Raw genomic sequence first — 13,160 nt, 5'->3', positions numbered from 1 at the left:
TGACACTCCGGCAAGCATTCATTTTGTCGTTTTGTGTTGAATGCATAAACAAACTTTTTCTACCAACATTGCTAAATACCAGGCTTGCTGTAAGGTGGATATTCTGGTAAGCACCATTCATAAGGGTCACATGAATAATCATTACATCAGGGATGCTTATCTCAGTGAATAAAAAAAAACAAAAAAAACCAACGTACCTGATTGTACAAATGACCTTTTTCTGCTCATGCACAAAGTGGAACTGTAAACTGGCTTATAGCAACGAAGCATTTTCATTCACCTAGTGCTCCCTCCAGCATAGGTCCTCAGACAAAGAAAAAAACAAAAGTAAACAGACAAAAAAAATCACCCTATGGTTGCTAGGTAGGGCAAGCCTCCGACCGGCTTTGTGGGCGTAGTGTTAACTCTTAATGTGCCAGGCCCAAAACCCCTAACGTGCCAGAGATTTTTAGCCAGTGCTCGGAAGCTCCGAATCTGGATAGACAGGGTAATTTCAAACTGTCATATCTCTGTAATTACTGCTTGTTTTGAAATGTTGTCTGCACAAAAAATGTGGAGAAATGGTAGTTCTTTCGTGCCATGTCGTCAGTTTGCAGTAATATTTATCCTAATTTGAAATATTGCTGAAAGAAATCATATCATAAAAAAATTATTAAGAAATTTTGGGTAGCATGAAAAGGAAGAATTAATTGTGAATTTTCTTCAATAGAACGTGTGTTTGACTCTGTGACAAAGTTTTAGATATACATTTTTTCTTTCGAATGATACCACATTTGTCAACTAGAGTCGTATACTTTCCGAGATATTCGCAGTTTGTTTTGCCCATGCAATTTACTTTTTTGACCGAGTAGTTCATTCCCAAACTTTGGTTATTTAGTCCCGGTTCCTCTTTGAGAGTAAAGGTAATTGTCCCGGGTCTTGGAGGAGAGTCTTTCCACTCTTTTATCCATTTGAGCAGGAAGTGCCAACAGTAATCCCTCTTTTGTTAGTGTGAGGGGCGAGCGTGCCCTATTGAAATCGGCAGTCCTTTGTCGGTGAGGGGCTCGTTGGCGTGCGAGCCCATGGTCACAGGCGGAGATAATCCGAGGATGCCTTGAACAATGTGCTACACTGTCGGACCAAAAAATATCTTATTGACAATGCGGCGCATGCCTTCCTTATTATTTCATCAAAAGTCTACGAGTAATCGATCAATGGTCAGTTCCTTGTTTTGCGTAGCTACCCACCACCAAAGCGATCGCGGCATGACTAAAGTGTAACCTTAGTAACTTCATAACAACGACGCGTGTTTGGCTCACAACAAGCGATTTACTCACAGCACCACGAGGACAGCCGCTGAAACCTGCAGTTGAAGCCACGTGCTTGTTGCGCCTAGCGCTGGTTGAAACCAGATACGTGGAACAAAGTGGAATTTGAAAATATAGCACTACACATATCTACATAATCCTCATTCTGAAACGTTCACCAGATTTTGAAGAGCAATCAGACCCTCATCTAGGTCTAATATTCCCGCGAACTGTATGCGAACATCGTTTTGTAGGAATATGAAATTCTCAAACTAATTAGTCTATTTCAAAATGAAGGACATAATGGCACACAGACCAAGAACTACACATCCATATGAAATAAACAAAGGTTACTGATAGTGCATTTGCGTGCACTGCAGTGCGGTGATTCGGGGGGGGGGGGGGGAGGCGTAAAGAAAGGGAGAGAGTGATTTTTGGTTTGCGTATTTCTGAATATTTCAAAAGATTTTGATCGGTAACAATATCATTGTTTACTGAAATTATTTTGGAGCTTAGTGAGTTTCATTTTCGTATCGCACCAATATTATGACCATGTGAAAAAACTATTACTTTGCTTTTTGACGTGATCGGTACATTGGGTGTTGGGTAACACTTACAAACAGAATATCAGCGATATTAGAGGTATCCCAGAAATTGTACTTCACTTCGGAAAAGTGTTTTGATGCTGGACCTTCGCATGACAGCAGATTCATTTCCCGACATTTTAACCGCTAACGTCTCACAACCTTAGTAATATCGGAGAAAACTGCAAAATCAGAATGTAAAGTCTAGCACTCATCCGTCGCGAAAGTCATGCATCCACACATCAAAGAATATGATCAAGTCAAGCACGCATCCTTATGTTTTGAAAAAAAAAAGAAAATATATATAAAATTGTTAAACATTATATGATTAGTATGATCACGTTATTTGAGGTAAAAAAAAAAAAACATGAGGGAAAACATTTGAGGTGCAGTAAAAACTAAAATCTTTCCAACAAAATTACCATGATGCAAAATGATAGAAAGAGAGAATCAAAGGACTTCAAAAATCATCGTACCCGTGTAGCAGCTATAAAGAAGAAGGCAATGCTGGTAAGTGGGATTGAGCCGCCGGGGCAACAAAATATCAAGCAAAGAAACAAGATGTCAATCAATCAAACAAACAAACAACGAAAAGAAACTACAAACATAAAGACAACCTTTAGAAACTCTGCTAATGTGGGTTTTTTTGATGTCATTATCTCTCTTTTGAAATTACGTCTCCTTACTCGCTAATCGCTCCTGATTAGTTTACGTTATTCAGCAGTATAGTCAATACAGCTATCTTCTGTCGGAAGATCTGAGGCGCTTTTCTTATTGCTGCTAATTCTGTTCACTACACGTCTTGTAACTCAGAGTGTCATCTTTTTCTCTAGCAGAAACAGTATTTACACTCTATACTGTCGAAGTTCAGTCGTCCCGGTGTAGCGTAGAATGCTAGCTTCATTATTCATACTTTTCTTTATCAATTTTTATGATTTCGATCACTGATCGTGCCTTTGCATAAATCAAAGTATGTGCTCTGTCTCCCCCTCTCTTTCTCTCTCCCTCACTCTCTCTTTATATCTTGCCCCTCAACTTCTTCATTTCTGATCGTTGACTTGTTATTCACATTAGGCATAATTGACTGTGAAGTTACGATAATCTCAATGTCAATAGTAATCACTATCGCTGCAAAGGAAGGGGGAAGTTTTCGCCGTCTGGTTCATGAGTTCAATTAGATGCGCTCAATGATGATAATAATTATACATAATAAATGAATGCATGTACACGCCAAATACAGAATGAGCTGTTTTTCACGTTTGTAGTTTCGTATACACCCATGCAATCACTCGTATGCTGTAGGATGCATATAGGATGATGCTTCATTTCGCTACAAACTGAAGGGTTTCAAGGAATGAATGCAGAACACAGGTGGTACTGAAACTCATATTTTGTTGTGCACAGAAATGAAGCAAAATATGCTATAGGCAAAGGGAGTCGAAGTAATTCCTGTCAAAGATTAATTTGGAAACGTGTTTTACTGACCTAAAAACTCAAACCATGTTCAATAAAGCGTAGGTGTCACGCTAGTATATAAGTTTCATTCACAGGCTTCGACTATAACTATCATAGGGCTCTTCTAGTCTTCATAAAACATGTATCGTTTTCTTGCAGCTCCGCGATGCTCACTGCATTTGAAAGTCGACCGAAAGAACTCTCACAAAAGGCGAAGTTTGTATATGCTTATACTGCGTTTATTCATGAACTAAAGCTTTCTTTGAACATGCAAAATCTTCACAACTTATGCTACCATCAGGGGAGGTCTCTTGAATTCTTGGTTTCTGTTCTGTACGTTGCTCTGATTGACTCTTCTTTCTTGGTAAAGACCCTATCTGCGCTAATGATAATCATTTCCTATTTTTTCTCACAGTCCGTCGAAATCAGAGGCCTTCCTTCAACACCCTGTCATTACCACATTCTTCATACAAGGTACCCCACGTATTTCAAGTACCTGTATACAGCTTGTTGATTTTCTTTTTTTGATAACAATTAGATGCATTACTGACATAATCACTTCTTGAAAAATGTACACGAAAATCGTTGGTACAATGCATACAGTCAATCCACGTTGCTATAGACATGATGGAGGATGGTTATGGAAATACATGTACGGACCCATCACAACAGCCACGTCCCACCGGTATCGAGACAGGAGTAATGCAACTGGAATGGACAGAATTTGAATCTGTTTTGAAAATTGAATAATACAGAGCTAAAAAATGATAGTTTGATTTTTTTAAGAACATGTGAATACCTCTAGTATCCAAAATTCACGGAAATGGGTATTGTACTGCACGCGATCTTCAATTCTGATCTGTGGTAACAGCGAGTTCTTCAGATCGGCGACGCTAACATCAAGACGGCGCAGATTCCCGTGTTGGACAATGATCATGGCTGTTGGCTGTGTCGCGCATGTTCAGAACATAATGATCTGCCTGATTAGCGTCCTCTTAGCGTTTGCGAGGCAAATCTTTGGTTCGTGTTTATACCACTGTGTGGTCAAGATGAGAGAGATGAATTGCAAGTTTTATGATTGAAACTTGTCTGTGTTCTTTCTTTCCTTTTTCTCGCAAAAGCTGATTGCTTTTCTTATAGGCTACAACACGGTATTATGTATCCTGAAGAAGCTTTGCAAAGCGGAATAAACAAAAAAATCTGACTGCAGCATGAAGGAGAAGCATTTTATGTTCTGCTTTACATGGTACATATTTTGTCCTATACTATTATGACAGAGAAGAAGCGCCGTCTTAGGTTATCAAGCGCAGTCGTTATAACATTATATATATATATACTTCTATATACATGTCGGTAGAAAAGATGAAGAAGTAGAATGGTAATGAATTTTGAAAGTCCGAATGTGCTAATAAATAGCACTGTTGGACTGTCAAAATGCATTACCACTCTACTTGTTTATCTTTTCTTTACTGGTACCAACACGCGGACTACGAGTTTCATAATACATAATCATAATCTATATATATATAGCATACAAGGTGAAGCGGCTTGGCCTCCTACGTTGTGGGTGCTGCATTATATTCATGTGTAGGTGTGACGGGAAAGACTGCTCGCAGATGTTGCAGTAATGTTCACTAATAGCCTTTTACTCTCCCAAGCTTTCGACCGAGTTACCAGTCTTTTTCAAGGGCTTGGAACGTAAACACAAAAGCAGAAAAGCAACCAATTTGCATACATTTGAACAGAATAAGGCAAAATCGTATATAAAGGTATATATATATATATATATATATATACATATATATATATATATATATATATATATATATATATATATATTCACAACAGTAGGTCAATATAAACTCCGTTGGAGACATAAATTTGACGCATTTTCGCCCATAGGGCTTTGTCAAGTCAATACATTTGACACTTTACGTCTCCAACGGAGTTTATATTGACCTACTGTAGTGAATCTATACTTTCTTAGGACTCCGAGAAGAAACTATTTGTTGCTGTTATATATATATATATATATATATATATATATTATATATATATATATATATATATATATATATATTATACATATAAGAGAGAGAGAGAGAGAGAGCGAGGAAGAGAAGGCGCCTCGACCTTGTACAGAACAAGTGTACATGTAGCTACTTCATTATTCATCCAGGGTGAGAAGATAAGGGCATTCACGAACGTAGTTCAACGAATGTGTGTATACGTGGAACATGTACGTTGAATTATCTATACGTCCATGAATGCCTTTATCTATTCCCACTCTGCATATTATGTATGTATGTATATCTTTTAAATCGACATGACAATGCTTTATTGAAATGAATATTTAATTTCTTTTCAATATTTAGTTCGTTGACATACTTGATGAAACCTAGATTTACAGCCCACAATCAATTGCGCGATAATATAGTCTGTCACAATCATTCACGTGTTTGATTCTGCTGGCAGAAAAGGTACAATATGACAGGGAAAAGGTAAGGTTGACATTCGCAATTGAGGTGTTGCCAGTTCAAAACACTCATTCCCCATTATTTTACGAGTGTTTACAGACCGATATTCTTGTTTCGACGGGATATGTTCATATATTTCCATAGTTTGACCAACGAAATACTGACACATGTTTTTCGAATGTAACAAACCATGACCAAGGTTGGATATCATGGCCTTCTTTTGTCTGAGGCGGTCTTTCGGTAGGCGCTTTCATCTATGCAAATAAGGCACTCTTATTGTATTCGCGGTGAGGTGGCGTGGCCATGAGACATCTATTCACGCGTGCCGCGCCTTTATTATGGGCTAGGTTTTGGAAATAGGCGACACTCTTTCTTTTCAGGTCTTTCAAACGAAAGTTTTATTCTAGAGCTATAATAACCTTTGCTTATACGTGATTGGCGAAGGTATCGAACGTTGATAGTTTTAATCCTGCTATTCTATCACCCGAACTGATCACATTGACTTACATAAGAAGGGGGAAATTGCCAGTGATCATCATTTATCTCGATCGATAGTGTGATTTTTTTATGCACATGTGAATACCTCTAGTATCCAAAATTCATGGAAATGGGTATTCTACTACCCGCGATCTTCAATTCTGATCTGTGGTAACAGCGAGTTCTTCAGATCGGCGACGCTAACATCAAGACGGCGCAGCCTCCCGTGTTGGACAATGATCATGGCTGTTGGCTGTGTCGCGCATGTTCAGAACATAATGATCTGCCTGATTAGCGTCCTCTTAGCGTTTGCGTGGCAAATCTTTAGTTCGTGTTTATACCACTGTGTGGTCAAGATGAGAGAGATGAATGGCAAGTTTTACGTTTGAAACTTGTCTGTGTTCTTTCTTTCCTTTTTCTCACAAAAGCTGATTGCTTTTCTTATAGGCTACAACAACACGGTATTATGTATGCTGAAGAAGCTTTGCAAAACGGGATAAAAAAATCTGACTGAAGCATGAAGGAGAAGCATTTTTATGTTCTGCTTTACATGGTAGTACATATTTTGTCCTATACTATTATGACAGAGAAGAAGCGCCGTCCTAGGTTATCAAGTGCAGTTGTTATAACATTGCTGAATTTATAATTGTATGTAAGATACATATATTTTGGTATATATATATATATATATATATATATATATATATTTCTATATACATGTAGACAGAAAAAATGATGATGAAGATGAAGACTGTCAAAATGCATTACCACTCTACTTTTTCATCTTTTCTATACCTACTGGTACCAACACGCGGACTAAACGTTTCATTATATATAATCATATATATACAACATATAAGGTGAAGCGGGCTTGGCCTCCTACGTTGTGGGTGCTGAATTATATTTATGTGTAGGTGTGACGGGAAAGACTGCTCGCAGACGTTGCAGTAATGTTCACTAATAGCCTTTTACTCTCCCAAGCTTTCGACGGAGTTACCAGTCTTTTTCAAGGGCTTGGGACGTAAACACAAAAGCGCGCAAAAAAGCAACCAATTTGCATACATTTGAACAGAATAAGGCAAAATTATATATATTATAAAGATACACATATGTGTATTAAAAATATGAATATATATACATATACATATATACATATATATATATATGTTGATAAGGTAGCCCACGTGTTGGCAAGATAAAAAGATAAGTAACAAAGCTGTAACAAAGTTCATGCTGTATTCACCAACGGTTTATTTCTTCACACAAATTTTCGAGCGTCTCGCCGCCCTTTCTCAAGTGTTGATACTGAGAGAACAATAACAAAATTCATTTTACATTATTGTATTATTCATTGTATTTTTGTTACTTATCTTTTGTTACTATATATATATATATATATATATATATATATATATATATATATATGAAATGAGAGAGACAGAGCGAGAAAGAGAAGGCGCCTCGACCTTGTACAGAACAAGTGTACATGTAGCTACTTCATTATTCATCCAGGGTGAGAAGATAAGGGCATTCACGAACGTAGTTCAACGAATGTGTGTATACTGTATATACGTGAAACATGTACGTTATCTATACGTCCATGAATGCCTTTATCTTTTCCCACTCTGTATATATGAGTATATATATATATATATATATATATATATATATATATATGTACATGTGTCTTTTAAATCGACATGGTAATGGTTTATTGAAATGAATGTACTTCATTTTATTACAATGTTTAGTTCGTTGACATATTTGATGAAACTTAGATTTACTGACTAAAATCAACTGCATGATAATTATAATTTGTCACAATTATTAACGCGTTTGAATCTGCTGGGAGAAAAGGTACAATATAACAGGGAAAAGGTAAGGTTGACATTCGCAATTGAATTACTGCCAGTTCAAAACATTCATTCCCAATTATTTTACGAGTGTTTACAGACCGATATTCTTGTTTCGACAGGATATTTTCATGTATTTCCATAGTTTGACCAACGAAATACTGACACATGTTTTTCGAATGTAATAGACCATGACCAAGGTTGGGTGTCAAGGCCTTCTTTTGTTTGAGGCGGTCTTTCGGTAGGCGCTTTCATCTATGCAAATAAGGCACTCTTATTGTATCCGCGGTGAGGTGGCGGTGGCCATGAAACATCTATTCACGCGTGCCGCGTCTTTATTATGGGCTAGGTTTTGGAAATAGGCGGTACTCTTTCTTTTCAGGTCTTTCAAACGAAAGTCTTATTCTAGAGCTATAATAACCTTTGCTTATACGTGATTGGCGAAGGTATCGAACGTTGATAGTTTTAATCCTGCTATTCTATCACCCGAACTGATCACATTGACTTACATAAGAAGGGGGAAATTGCCAGTGATCATCATTTATCTCGATCTCTCCTGCGATTCAACAACGTTACTGCTTCATAATCTCTAAATACTCTATCAGTCTCTCCTGAATGAGCTAAAGTGTGCTCGCTTCTATGGCTCCACCGAGAAAACGGCGAAGGCGTGAGTTCACTGCCGAGGAGGTCCGTGATTTCATGTTGGACTCTGACTTCGAAATCGAGGATATTGTAGATAACAACTGGGAAGAAGACACGCAATCATCTCGTAGCAGTGAAAGCACAGAAGAACGTGATTCCTCACGTCTTCTCCCGGAGTTTGAAGAGCACGGTGAATCACTGTTTGAAGACTCGTCAGGCGACGAAGCTGATGGAGGTGACGATGACCACCTCAATGATCTACCTCCGCCTCATCCAACAACTCATGCTGAACCACTCTCCGATCACGATTGGCGGAGACTTGAGCCTGACGAGCGATTCAAGTCAAGTCGACGAGTGTATGACGACCAACCCAGACTACTTTTCGACGCTGAAGGATTGGAGCCAGTGGACTTTTTTACGAAGTTCTATCCGACTCCCATCTTTGCCCACATAGCAGATGAAACGAACAAGTATGCGCAACAATTCTTCGATTGCCCAGCGCCCCTCCCAGAGGCTTCTCGATTCGGCGTATGGCTGGACACCGATGAGGAGGAGATACGCGCTTTCACCGCACTTCAAATAGCGATGGGACTGGTGTCAAAGCCATCTGTGCCTCAGTACTGGGAAACGAACTCCGACATCTTAGTGACTCCTGGGTTTGCCGACGTCATTTCCAGGAATCGATTTCAGCTATTGAACACCTTCCTTCATTTCAATGACAACGAGAAGCTCGTGCCCCGTGGACAGCCCGGTTTCGACCCCCTTCACAAGACGCGCCCCCTCATCGATATGTCCCAGCCGACGTACCTTGAGCATTTCCTTCCCGGGGGATACCTGTCAATCGACGAGAGCTTGGCGCCGTTCAAAGGAAGAATCTCCTACAGACAGTACATCCCAAACAAACCACGGAAATGGGGGATAAAATTCTGGATGCTCTGTGACGCCCAAACGGGATTTTGTCTGCGGTGGCGGCAGTATGTCGGAGCCGAGGGACAAGACAATGGGGACAGCGCCACTGAAGCCCTGGTGAAACAGCTGACGGAGCCATTCTACAACACGGATCGCGTGATCGTGATGGACAACTATTATAGTTCCGTAAAGCTCTACGAGGATCTGTCACGGAACGGACTTGGAGCCTGTGGAACGGTGAGGAGCAACCGACGAGGACTTCCAGAAGAGATCCGACGTGGTGGTCTGCACCTTGCGAAAGGTGACGATCCCGTGTTTTTCGCCAAAGGGAGGGAGATGTCAGCAGTGACTTGGCATGACGTGAAACTCGTGAACGTGCTGTCGACCGTCAGCAGCAACGATCTCAAACAGAAGCAGATACGGAGTAAGAACGCCGAAGGAGGTCGCCGTACGATTCAGAAGCCAGCAACTGTTGACGTGTACAACAGGTTCATGAACGGCGTGGACAAAATGGATCAACGCATGTCCTACTACCGCTACCCTCATAAGAAAATCAAGGGATACCGCGTAACCTACCACTTCACCATGGAAGTAGCTCTCGTGAACGCTTACATCGCATTTCGCATGGCTGGCCACAAGATGTCCACGCGCGACTTCAGATGTCGGGTGATTGAGGGTCTGCTGAACGGCTACAGAGCATCTCGCTATCGTCGGACACCGTCACCTCCCATCGCCGACAACGAGGCAAGACTGACTGAGCGCCACTTCCCAGCAGAGTTCGAAGATCGACAACATCGTCCTGACTGCTACGTGTGTTCGGACCGCAGGAGGGGAAGGCGAAGACAGACGAGGACATACTGCCGACAATGTGGACTTGCTATGTGTTGCATCCCGTGTTTCGAGATCTACCACACCAGAAAAGATTTCCGATCATAGGTCACAAACACTGAGTCTTCTGATGACATGAACTCTAAACAATGTCATGAACTTGTCGTGTATAGGCCTGTCTACCGTTGCTTATAGAATATGCATGTTCAAATTACAGCTCACAGATGGCAAGCATTTCCAGGTGCATGATTCATTGTAATTACATGGACATTATTGGTTTTACGATCCAAGACTGAGATGTATTGAAGTATAATCGCGATATCTGTCTGAACTTCACCCCAAAAGAAACGTTCCGTGTACTCTCACTTGTACTCATTTGCATGTACACAAAACCAGGTGGTTATTGTCTGTCAAATCGATCCCAATTACCAATGATTATGTCATTAGCCAGGGTAACGTGAAATCTTTAGACATGAATTTCTCTGCCAAGTTATCTCTCATATTACATTGCCTATTTACAGTGTACACACAATGTATGTACATTTCAATAATGGTGATATTCCCGTAATTGTAAGGATTGGTTATTTATTATCCGTAAGTCTTCGAAATAGTAATTAATAGCATTAAAAAAAATCAAATACTGTACAAAGAGATAAACGTTCATATTGATGATATGGTTATACACAAAATATCAATGACAATGTGATAATTTATTGAGATGTAGCTCACAAGTTCTTGTATTATCAGAAAAGGTTGATATTATGGGTCAAATCGATCCCCATGAGTAACCAGTGATATGCCAGTGATTGTGCCACTAGCAAGTTTATTATCAACTTGTACTAGTAATTTATTTTGTATACATACATATGTCCGACAAATTATGGAATTATGGATTTGTGTAGTGCTCATTACACTTACAATGTATACTTGTCAGTGGCAATTCTGAATCTCGATGGTATATTGTCGTGTTTATGAATTCAATGGTGTATCTTATCAAACTTTAGATTATGTGGGGTTATTTATGTCATTGTGTAATTATTCCTTGGCTCTTCAACAATAAGTAGCCGCTGTCATGATTTTACAGCGAGTTCCACGATCGCATTTGAATAAGTAATTGTCATATCACCACATATTACATGCATGTAAGTTGTCAATGTAAGAGCAGTGAATTCTTTTCCAGATATCACTAGTCATCGTGTGAATGAGGAATTGAAAATAAAGCATTATTCACAGTGACGAGTGAAAGAGATAAACTATACTCATCTGTTTCTTATTTGTAATTTAATCAGCGTTGCTGAGTGTGTAATGTCAGATCAAAGCTGATCAATTATAGTGAGATTGCAAAACTGAAGTGTATGTAACTACTGAAGGATACTAGTAGTATCTAGAGTTATTGACGAGAGAAGGTGCAATGTATATTCAGTAACAGGTTGTATATGTGGAGTGAGATCAGTTTGAAGAGAGAATACTATTGCCAGAAAGACAGAGAGAGAGAGAGAGAGAGAGAGAGAGAGAGAGAGAAAGTGACGAATGGAAATGGAACTCGACGTTCCAAAAATAGTTATCTATGACATACAGTATAACGATAATAATAATAATAATAATAAACATGTGTGCATATAATATATATATATATACATATATATATATGTATATATACATACATACATATATATATATATAAATATATAAGTATATAATATGCGTATATTTCTTACTCTCTCTCTCTCTCTCTCTCTCTCTCTCTCTCTATATATATATATATATATATATATATATATATATTGTATACATACATAGATCGAGGTCGTCAGTTTCTTCTTCGCCTAAAAACACAAAATCAAATAAACAACCGACAAACAAGACTCAAAAGCACACATACAAACAAAGCAAGAGTATGATTATTAGCACACTTAGTTGCATGTAAGGTTGGAAAAGTATAATAAGCGAAGCTGAAAACATGCACAACAAAGGAATTCATCAAATCATACACTCCATGCAAACGTACTGTACAACAACGTCAACATGTAAGCTAACAGTTTTTATATCCGCATCAAATCATACGAGACGCAAGGTACGAAGAAACAATGCACGAAGCCTTGTACAGCAATTCCTCTTTAGAGTATATAGTTCTCCCCCCCCCCAAAAAAAAAAAAAGAGAGAGAGAGAAAAAAAAAAGAAGAAATGAAATTCGCCAATAGGGTATTAGTAACAACAAGAGTTTGAGAGACAAAGCGATTCTGTCAGAAAGAGAGAGAGAGAGAGAGAGAGAGAGAAGGGACAGGTGGATATTGAGGTTAACGTTACAACAATAATTTGAAGTTATTCATATATCATAGAGAGATATAATAATTTTACCTCGACTTCTTCACTTATTTTGTGAAGTAAAGATTTGAGTTAACGACATTCTTGTATGACCAAATTGCACCAATTATTGAATATTGAAAAAGGCTGCGTCTTGATCGTTTGTATGGATAGTACCCCTCCCCCCCCCAAAAAAAAAAGAACACACACACACACACACACATATCAAACAACACACAAACAAGAATCAAGGCAAGTTCCACAACAAAAGGTTTGATTATACGGGTACACTTAGTTCTATCTTAGATTAGAACAAAAAAGCTAAGCTAAAAAAAGGTCAAAATC

The 13,160-nt window shown here is 38.8% G+C and overlaps 1 protein-coding gene across 1 annotated transcript; it reads left to right on the top strand.

Annotated features, from left to right (window-relative positions):
- Positions 1-8,771: 8,771 nt before the first annotated feature.
- LOC139734371 (piggyBac transposable element-derived protein 4-like) lies at positions 8,772-10,619 on the top strand. The gene has a single exon (XM_071645162.1). The coding sequence runs from the start codon at positions 8,772-8,774 to the stop codon at positions 10,617-10,619; it is 1,848 nt and encodes a 615-aa protein (XP_071501263.1).
- Positions 10,620-13,160: the final 2,541 nt, after the last annotated feature.

The sequence above is a fragment of the Diadema antillarum genome, unplaced genomic scaffold (assembly GCF_040938485.1).
Source record: "Diadema antillarum isolate AM-2024a unplaced genomic scaffold, OU_Dant_1.0 seq00000523_RagTag, whole genome shotgun sequence".
Lineage (NCBI taxonomy): Eukaryota > Metazoa > Echinodermata > Echinoidea > Diadematoida > Diadematidae > Diadema > Diadema antillarum.
The sequence above is the reverse complement of the archived record's forward strand: the minus strand, read 5'-3'. Positions and strand labels throughout refer to the sequence as shown.

What these genes read in the sequence shown, in the direction of transcription:
- LOC139734371 (XM_071645162.1), top strand. Translation starts at nt 8,772, where the DNA reads ATGGCTCCACCGAGAAAACGGCGAAGGCGTGAGTTCACTGCCGAGGAG.